The 10,582-nt window shown below is 38.1% G+C and overlaps 1 protein-coding gene across 1 annotated transcript in view; it reads left to right on the top strand.

The window, feature by feature from the left end:
- The window catches only part of SLC40A1 (solute carrier family 40 (iron-regulated transporter), member 1), a gene marked incomplete at its 5' end in the record, with an annotated part of 13,415 nt that extends 4,532 nt beyond the window's left edge, over positions 1–8,883 (top strand). Inside the window, 6 exons of the mRNA XM_010075325.1 lie at positions 1–27; positions 875–990; positions 1,320–1,446; positions 4,614–4,856; positions 6,709–7,374; positions 8,433–8,883. Coding sequence (XP_010073627.1) covers positions 1–27; positions 875–990; positions 1,320–1,446; positions 4,614–4,856; positions 6,709–7,374; positions 8,433–8,752 — 1,499 coding nt within the window. The remainder of the gene's footprint in view (positions 28–874; positions 991–1,319; positions 1,447–4,613; positions 4,857–6,708; positions 7,375–8,432) is intronic.
- Between the last annotated feature and the right edge of the window lie 1,699 nt (positions 8,884–10,582).

Below are 10,582 nucleotides of genomic sequence, written 5' to 3' on the forward strand. Positions count from 1 at the left end.
GGGTGGACAAGAACTCCAGACTCAAAGGTTAGATGCCTGAAGCAGGTTATTTACTTAAGGATGGATCAAATTAATGTAAAAAAGATAAAGCTGTTAAGAGTTAACTCCTCAAGTCAAATAAAAGAACAGGGCTCTTTTTTTCTTTTAAGAAGGGTAGAGTTTCAGAGTGGTACGGATTATACAAAGATAGTGTCAAAGACAGGAGGAAAAGACTTCTAAGTCATTACATCTCCGGCTAAACCCATACGATACATAGAGATGCACAGAAATGGAAAAGGTAAAAAGTACATAGTTTTAAGGAGTACAGACCAAGTTCTTCACAGTCTAATACTAATGTACACTCACATTATTTCTTGTCTTCTGTCTGGATACAAAGATCTTCCACTTAAGTGTAATCACACACTGCATTTGTGTTATGCATGTCTTGAATATGTATGCTCTAGTCTTTTATAAGTAACATGGCATCAAGTTCTTCATACACATTTTTAGTTTCCAAGAGTTTACAAAATAACATCGCTTCCATGGTATGCTGAAGGTTGATTTTAGAGACTCAAGCTAGGTCTTCTATTTTTAAAAACATTGTCAGCATTTAAACAGGTGCAGCTTGGTTTTTGATTGAGAAAAGACCTACGTGGCCTGTGAATTAAGAGCTTTGAAGTTACATCAGATGTTAATTTTTTTTATTTAAGACAATGGAAGACTGAAAACCTAATATGAAGTATAGTTTTACTACTTATATTTTGGGGGGAGAATATGAAAATAAAAACATTTAAAGAATCTCTGCGTGTTCCTTCATTATAACCTCCTTAAGCTTATAGTTAGCTCATTCTTATGTTCATAACTGTTGTTTTTTTTCTGTTTTGATTTAAAACAGTGGCCCAGACGTCCTTGGTTGTACAGAATGCATCTGTCATCCTGTGTGGTATTATCCTGATGATTGTCTTCTTGTTTAAGACACAGCTTTTGACCTTATACCATGGATGGCTTCTTGTGAGTGCTTGAACATGTTAATAAGGAATTAACTTACAAAGCAACTTTGGGGAGCATGGGAGACCAATTAATTTCTATTTTTCTCTCTAGTCTGTTTAGACATTCCTGTGAGCTAAAACTGGCAAATGAAAATTTGAGCTAGTTGGGTAAACAGAGTTGATTGTTTTCTGTCAGGAATTGTAAAGTAGACTTGGTCTTGTTTTGTCTGAAGAATTAACATGAAAATGTATGGATTCGAATGTAAAAGTGTATTTTCTGGTTGTACAGAGCAGGAAAATCTCCCTTCATCAGTTTTCTCATCTTGTAACTTTTTCCTCCCATTTCTCTAGACAATGTGCTATATCCTGGTTATCACAATAGCAAATATTGCCAATTTGGCCAGCACTGCCACAGCGATCACAATTCAGAGGGACTGGATTGTTGTGGTTGCTGGGGAAGACAGAAGCAAACTGGCAGGTGAAATATGTTGCCTTTTTAATACCTTAAATATCTTACTTTCCACGCTTGATTTTTAGATTAGAGTTTTATAGAGGTCAGCACATCTTTGAGTTCCAGATGTTATGAGAGAACAGCAGGAAAAAAGGGCAGTCTTTATATTATTCTTCCCTGCTCTGGACTACACTTACTAAGATTAGAAATTACTGTTATGATTACAGTTCGGTTAGGCATCCCTAAACTTGTTTTGTCCCCCTTTTAGTCCTACTGCAGCTTTGTCAGGAAAACTTTATTCTTACTGAAAAAATAAACGCACAACACACCCTTAAATAACCAGTGTTTAATAGCAAAGCTATTTAACTTCTGGGCACTTGCAGCCAAGTCTTGCAATACTTTATTTTTAGGTCTGGAATGAAACAGAAAACTGTTGCGTAACTGGGTTCCTCACATAGGGATCAAAGTAAGAGGTACATGAGAATGAAGTCCAGAACAGTAAAGTAGGTGGATCAGGAAATTGCCAGTAGGGAATATTGTGCACGCAGATATATTTGAAATGTTGCACTTATCTAGCATTAGAGTCTAACTTGGATCTGCGAGCACTTTTTTTCAGTTGGAACTGAAAGCTCTATATTCCTTTGATGTCCGATATACAGACTTAAATGTTTTCTAGGCGAAAAATATTGTTTTCCTTCTTTTTGACTTTCTTGTATGGTGGCATGGTGTTATTAGGGGAGAGAATGAGTTCATGTTCAAACTCTATTGCAGCTTGGTAGACATGACACTACTTGGATGTGAGAGACTGAGATCCCCCCCAAGGATGCATTGAACTAGTCTCCCCTTTTCTGGGAGGGTACTCCTAGCCTAGCCACAAGGCCATTTGCACCGAGGGGTTGATCTTTGGCTGTGCTGCTGGTCTGATTGTAACAGGCAGTGTGGGAACCAGCATTTTTTGCAATGAACTTGGACAAGCTATATGGGCTCTGGGTCAGCCCTGTAAGGGGACTGAAGCCATCCCAAATAGAGGAACTGATACTGAAGTGCAAGCAAGGCACAGAGCAGCTTCATGTTGCCAAGACATGTGTAGCTCGCTGAAGTAACTCTGGGACTAAAGTTTTAAGTCTGACACTTGTGGAGTTCAGATACTTCCAGGCCTAGACAGCATTTCAGCTTCTGGAGTCTAATTTTGTGTGAAGCTGCCTAAATGGCCCATAAAGTTCAGTTTACGTGCTAGAGTCCTTTTAGGGATTTGAATCCTATATTGCGCTTTTATTCTTATTGTTTATCTCCCATTAAGGAATCTTATTTTCCTGTCTCAGGAGAGGGCAATTCTTAAATAGATGCATTAAAAGTGTCTTGCTTTCATTTCCCAGTAGATAAATTTTCCACCGTAGTCTTTTCTTTTGACCGTGCAGTGCCTTTCCAGGTCGTGCCTTTTGTAGAGCAGCAGTACAGATTAACTGTCTTTATGTATGTGAATCACAAGTAGAAAAATATCATCTATGCATAAAAGCCTTCAAGTTCTAATGGTTCTCATTAACCTTTCTTCTTTCATCCCCCTAATCCCTGTGTTACTTACTACACATGAGATAAGGTACAGACCACACCTCCAGAGAACGGCTGCACAGGAGGCAGTCCTGCCTCTGTACTGCTTCATGATCTCAGAATTATATGACCACTTACATTCTGTACTGAGAAATCAGGCAAGAGGTTAATCTCAAGTCTCATGCAACTTAAGAACAAAAAAGCCCACTGAACTAAGCACCTTAGTTCAACAGATGTATCTAAAGGATCTCTTCAGGCTGAATAGGGTTGTTACATGTTTAACCATAATGTCATTTGGAGACTATTCAAATTCCTTAACTTGAAAAAATTAAATGCCAGTGCTGACTTTGCAGCAAATATGTCTGTCAATCTCTACGCTGTTACCTTTCCTTAAAGAGGAGCCTTAAGTAAGTTAATGGACTAGGGAAATAAAAAATTGCCTTGACTTCCTCTTCTTCATTGTCCTTGATTAGTTTTTCTATTCACTCTTTATACTTTTCCTGAGTGGAAATACTAGCCTTCCTCAAATAGCTCAAAAAACAAAGCTTAGTTCTTGGAATTTCTAAAGCCAAATATTATATAAATATCTAACTTACTCATCTTGGTTAACCATCAGTCCAAATTGACTTTGAATTCTAAATAGAATAACTTAAACATTTCTTTGAATGGCAAGCAGTAGTTCTCTACAGACTCAGAAAAGCAGATTCATACTTGTGTGCAGTTTCACTTGCCCTTCAAAAGTTCTAATTTCATAGTAGGACTCTAAAATGGGTTTGAGATGTACTTCTAAGCAGCCTGAAGCCCTGATGTGCCAAACCATCCAGTGTCTAGCAACTTTTAGGGATGGAACAATGGCACCATTAGCTGGAAGCTTACACGAGCCCAGAGGGTGTAATGACACTAAAGCTGGTAAGATTGGGGAGGGTGAGACATCCCCTGCCAGCAAATGGAAGATGCATTCATACTAAGAATGGGCTGCTTGTTTTGACCATAAATATCAAAGTGTGGAACAGAAAGGAGTGAGGACTTCGCTCAGTAAGTTCTGAGAATGGTTGATGGCAGTTGTAGGCAATGTGACTTGATAAGGACATTTAAAGCCATTTCAAAGGTCCGCTGCTATCAACAGTGGGTACAGTGGTCACCAGTTATTAGAAGTAAATGGAAGAGATTAAGAAATAACTGGTCTAGTATTGGGAGGTAGTGCTTGCTAAAATTATCTTTACAGGAGAGAATTCCATCGTATGAGATTCCTTTAATGTCTGGAGCTGTGTGTGCTGGGTTGAAAAATTACAGAATGTCACTAGGATGTAAGGGTAACCTGATGTCATGACTAACAGGTCTACCTGTACAAGTGCTCTCAAATGTAAACTGTGTGTTAAAGCTGAAAGACCTCATGCAGAGAAAGCTGTCAGTAGTAGGGATTTGGCTTACAAACATCTTGTTTGGTCCCAGTCAGCTTAAACATTGGAACACACTGATGGTGTCTCTGATTAGCAGTCTAACTCTTGCTCCTGCTGGAACCACTTAAAGTTGACACAAGACTTCTCAGCTTGATGTGTATGTATGTGCAGTTCTCAATTATGTTAGTGAGTATGTCACTGTAGGTGTTCAGCACTTACTTTATATCATCAAATCATTTCTGACAGATATGAACGCCACAATAAGAAGAATTGATCAGTTGACCAATATCCTGGCCCCAATGGCAGTTGGTCAGATAATGACATTTGGCTCCCCGATGATTGGCTGTGGATTCATTTCTGGCTGGAACCTGATGTCGATGTGTGTGGAATATCTACTGCTCTGGAAGGTTTATCAGAAAACTCCTGCTCTGGCTCTCAAATGTGCAAAAGTTGAAGAATCGGAACTGAAACAGCTGAATGTAAAGAAAGGTATTGAAAACACAAAAGTAACTGTTCAAATTTACAGTATATTCACTGTATCAGTCAAACTGAAGTGTTGACTTTTGTCTTCTACAAGCACTGCTTTGAGGCTATATAGCTTTCTACTCATAGCTTGAAGGTTTCAGGTCTTGTATATAGATACCAGAGACTCTAATCTAGGTGACAATTCTTTGTGCAGCTCTTTGAGGAGTCCCATAAAATGCAGCCAAAGTATGAATTTTCTCCTCTTAATTAACCCTCTAGAGTAAGTCTGCCCTGTTTTTTAGGGCTAATTACAAGGCATACTCCTGTAGATCTATACCATAGCTAATAAGCTGACAAAGCCCTTTGCTCTGTAGTGTTCACAAGCAAAACAGCCTGTGTAGGACTCTCTCTTGTTGACTTAACTCTACTTACACATAATACTAACAGGCTTTCAGGAGATTGTAGAATAGGTGGTAGTATTTCTAGTCTGGCATGCTTCAATGAGTTCCACATGATGCAGGAAATGATGGAGGGGGGGGAAAAAGTCTTTGACCTTCTACTCTGCTTCCTTGTCCAGGCTGAGCAACTGGGATTTGCAATGTGGATGGCTATGACTATAAACAACCTTAAAATTTATATTAATTACTGTAGATAGTCTTAATATCAGAAAATAAAATTGTTTTGGAAGCAGACTTTCAGTTATGAAGTATTTGCAGCATCAGATACTGGAATACAAATGTGTTTTCCCATTTTTGAGATAGCAGTATGTGAATAACACCGAAAGCTCAAGCTGTGGGCTCCCAGCTGTAACGTGTTGTGGGTTGTTTTTAAAGAAAGATTATAAAAAAATCCTGGTTTTTCTTTAAAAGCTAGCTAGCAATCTGTTCTTTGCTCAATGTATAGTGACATAGGAGGCTGCTATTAAAAGTGCTGAAGAGACATAGCTTCTTTCCAGTCAGCAGATCCATTGGAGTAGTAGCTGGTCCAGTAAGCTATTGGACTGGGCTGATGGCAGCCTAGGACAGGGGAGCAAGATAAAGAGGGTAGAAGGCTCAATAGCTTTGGAACTGGCTCTTGAATGCTCCCAAAGAATGAAGCAGTTAGCAAACATCAGTATGTAGGAAACATCTCAGTCTTTACCATTGCAGTGTTCTGATTTCAGTAGCAGACTTGCATTTTTAAAAGTTGCAGAAATACTTTGTGTCTCACTTGCTGTATGTGGATTTTGTTTCAAACTTGACAGTGTAAAAACACTGCTCCAGCTTCCAAACATTTGTATAGTTTTAGTGACCTTACTAATCTAAACACTTTTTTGTCTGTGACCAGTGGAAGTGCCATTCTCCTCTATCAGAGTGAAAATGGAATTGTAGAAAAGGATGGTCTTGATTAAGTCAAGTGTTGAAAACTTTTGTCTTTTTGGTAGGCTTCAACAAGCATCTCTGCCTTGCTTCTTCTGCTATGACCTGAGATATTGACAGATGTTTAAGTATTCCCTAATTTCTGTGGTTAATGTATTTAAACATACAAAGCTATGTTAAAATGCCAACTAACATTGTCATTCATTAAGCAAATAATGTTTTATGGAAAGGGATCATTCAGTCGGAAGTCTATTGAAAAGAAACAGGCGATGCTTTGTCCTACCACAGTTTAATTAAATAAGCAGGATTTTAAATTGCTAGGGATAAACTTTACTTGATCTTACTATACAAGTGGGATTTAAGGACACTTTAAAAGTAATCAGAGGAAGGTTGATAGCAGAATTTCACTGATGCACTTCTGCAGCAGTGAACTTGCTAACTGCAAACAATTGTCTTGCAGTTTACACTCTGCGCTTTCCAGACAGGAGTGTATCTAACAGTTACATTTCTGTTTACAGAGAGCGACATGAAACCTGCCGAAGGAGTGCAGTTAATTGTTGAGAAAGATGTAACTGGCTTTGAGCCCCAACAGGAGAAGGAAGTCAGCTGCGCTGCCCGGATTGCTGAACCTTTCATCACGTTTCGTGATGGATGGGTTGCATACTACAACCAGCCAGTGTTTCTTGCAGGCATGGGTCTTGCATTTCTGTATATGACTGTTTTGGGCTTTGATTGTATTACTACAGGCTATGCGTACACTCAGGGTTTGAGTGGCTCTGTGCTAAGCCTCCTGATGGGTGCTTCGGCAGTCACTGGAATCATGGGAACAGTAGCTTTCACTTGGCTTCGTCGCAAATGTGGCCTGGTTCGCACGGGCCTTATTTCTGGAGTTGCTCAGTTTGCTTGTCTGCTCTTATGTGCCATCTCTGTGTTCATGCCTGGAAGTCCTATGGATCTGACTGTTTCCCCATTTGCTGACATCAGTGCCAGGCTTTTTGAAAGCGAACCATTACCTACTATAGCATCTCCAGAAGATAAGCCCGAAATGGTTTTTTCAACTGGAATGCCCAACTTGTTAAACGGGTCTACTACTCCTGCTAACGGTGACCCAGAGATGAGTCCTGAGCCTGTGCCTTTAATCTCTGTTAGTCTTCTGTTTGCAGGAGTCATTGCTGCTAGAGTTGGTAAGTATTATGTTTTTATGAAAATCTGATTCATTGTCTGCTTTTAATTATAACAATCACAGTGTCTGTCAACTAAATACAAATTTCAGTTTAGAATTGTAGGCTACAGTGCAGAGTTTAGTTTGCAGTACTAATTTCTTGCCCATCATATATCACTAGTAGGAGAAAAGTTACCACATTTGGAGGTGAATGTAGCTTGTTTTTTGGAATGCACATCTCTAGATCATCTTCTTTCACAGCCTGATAAAACCATTTGTTAATAGGAAACCAAAATAAATACATCTCCTATGAAAACCTTCAAACTTAGCAGTTTACTAAATTAATCCATTCATTAAATTAATTGTCTGACCTTTAAACTTGTGAACAGCAAAGGAGTTTAGAACAGAAACTTTGTTTTGGATGACAGCTTAATTTTTCTGAGGAATTGCTGGTTAGTGTAGTAGTACTATCTGTAAGTAGAAGATGCAAATACGTAAATGTAATGAACAGTAATTCTCATCTGTAGAATTTTTGTCCTCTTAATTACTGCAGCTTTTGCTGAATTTTGGAGGAATAAAATATTTGATTCACATATATTAAGTTTATTTTCAAGATAAACTTTTAGTCCATTAATGATTCAGTTTTAAAACAGTATAGAAGCTGGTGTCTACAAAGACAGTTGTAAATTATTATGTATTCTGTGTAGGTTTTTTGCAAACACCTTATGCAAAACTTAGCAATTGTAGCTGGCACGAATACACTGTAAATAGCTGTAAAACAGCTATTTAAATAAGGAACAGATGAGCAAAACATTAAGTTGATAGACATGTTGAAGTCAGATGTGACAGGCAAGTTAATGTGTCAGACTGTATGTATTATTTCAGGAAATATTGGTAAAGGGAAAGTAAATTGCTTTTGACTGTCAGTGTGAAATCTGCTCTAGTCTGACAAGAGGCTAGCTTGTCCTGTGCATTTTTGGCAGAAGTTGATGTTTGGAAGTATGAATTGAATTGTGTCAGTAGTGAAAGTTTGCCATGAGAAGCCTGGTTGTACAGATAACTCTTTTTTTCTCTCCATAGGCCTTTGGTCCTTTGATTTGACTGTCACGCAGTTGCTCCAAGAAAATGTGGTAGAATCTGAAAGAGGAATCATAAATGGTGTCCAAAACTCCATGAATTATCTGCTTGATTTGCTGCACTTCATCATGGTCATCTTGGCCCCAAATCCTGAAGCTTTTGGCTTATTGGTGCTTATTTCTGTGTCTTTTGTTGCAATGGGCCACATAATGTACTTCAGATTTGCCCAGAAAAGCTTGGGAAAACAACTTTTTATTTGTTGCACTCCTGATACCAAAGCAGTCTCTGACAGTTCACCACCTGGTAATACATCTACTGTCTGAAAGGATCCACTTCTCTTACTAACCTGCTAGCGCTACACAATTATCATGGTTAAAACCTATCCACGGCCTTTTATGACCCTGTCTAAGGTGTTTCTTTAGAGTTGAATACGTAACTTTGCTGTTTGAGGAAGCTGTCCCAAGGAACTAAAATTCACCTTACAGTGACCCTGTAAAAATGTTCCATGTTTGGCAGAGGACAGTGTGGTTGGATCATGACAGCTGGTGTTTCAAAGGAACCCCACAAGTCATACATCTAGTATTCGATCACAAAAAAATAATGTTGAATTTCTGTCACTGACCCCCACAGTGGTACTGTTTAATGGTTGTACACATTGTTCATGAATTCTGAGTAATTCTTCTGCTCATGGAGCAAAACAAGGGGTTTTTAGTTGCTTCAGAATAATTTGATATACAGTATTTGGTTTTGTGAGGTTTTCCTTGTTTTTTCTCTTGCCATGAACAGTTCTGCTCCCTTATCTTCTCAAATTGGTATAAACATCCTTCTTGGATTCCTGAAGTGTTAAGTTCTCATGTTTTCCCCAAATACTTGTTCCGTATTCTGTCTGTTTTGGTTTAACTCTACAGAAACACCTTTGTAGGTTTTTTTGCAAGTTTTGTTAGAAGTTAGAAGAGTGCTAAGTATAAGATATGGTATTATACTTTTGTTGCACTTCATAAACTAAAACATAGCCTCAGTTTAGCAGAAGCTATTGATGTAACATTATAATGCATGGCTTTTTTAATTGCAAATGACAGGTCTGCTCAAGTTTGATGTAGCAGAAAGTGCTAAGGTCAGGCGTACTGGTACAGAAAGATAAAGTGTGGGGCTAGTGTAGTTCTCACCTCAGAGTACAAGCAGCTTTAGTTTAATTTCAAATGTTATTATTTTCAGAAGCCCTATTAAAGCTTGATGTATTGGAAAATTTTTAGTGTTCCAGGTAAAAGTCAAAAAGTGGATTGCTTGCATTTATCTGTTTCACGTGTATGTAAATTTTGACTTAGTTTGTTCTAAAATATCACTAAAACAATGAGATGTCAGACTTTGTGGCCCTCTGAAGCAACTTCAGAGCAATGAAGAATGATATATCCCTCTGATTTTTCAAGAAATTCTTGGGGTTTTTTTGGGGTGGTTTTTTTTTGTTGTTTTTGGGTGGTGTGGTTTTTTTGGTTTTTTTTTTACCCTGCATGTGTTCTAACACAGTACTTAACACTTCATGTGCACTATTGTGGAAGCTACTCCATGCACTTTGCTTTCTCAGTAGAGTTTAACCCAGTGGTGTTCTGAGTTTTCTTATGGTGTGACAGTATGACTTCTAAATTGAAACCTTTTATAAAATGTTTGTTTGCAAAGTAAGTAGTATGCAAAAACATACGTCAGCAATTTGTGAAAAGTATCTTCTGTAACTTCTAAGTTTTTTTTTTATTTTAGGTACTGTCCTTCACCCAGTCATTTATGTTGCCAGACTTCAACCCTGGAATGTGTGTGAACTCCATTGACATTAAAGGCGTTACACCAGGGCTGAATCTAGGCTATTCATCTTAAAGTTTGCAACAATTACTTTTTATTTCAAACTAAATAGAATGTAAAAAACCTCTAGTGGCTCTTGTCTCAGATACAATATTTTGTAAGAGGAGTGAGTGAATGGGAGTCCAGTGTACAGCTAATGTACTTGTAGCCCTCAGTATTCAGTAACTGGGTGTAACAATTTTTTTTCTTCTAATGGACCAAAAACTTATAATTACTGCTATATTACTGAAAGTTTCTCAGGGATATTTTCATGAGGTTTGTAAGTGTTTATATTTCGACCAAGCTTTTGGGTTTTGTTTTGA

Source organism: Pterocles gutturalis, unplaced genomic scaffold (assembly GCF_000699245.1).
Source record: "Pterocles gutturalis isolate BGI_N339 unplaced genomic scaffold, ASM69924v1 scaffold16502, whole genome shotgun sequence".
In the NCBI taxonomy this organism is placed as follows: Eukaryota; Metazoa; Chordata; class Aves; order Pterocliformes; family Pteroclidae; genus Pterocles; species Pterocles gutturalis.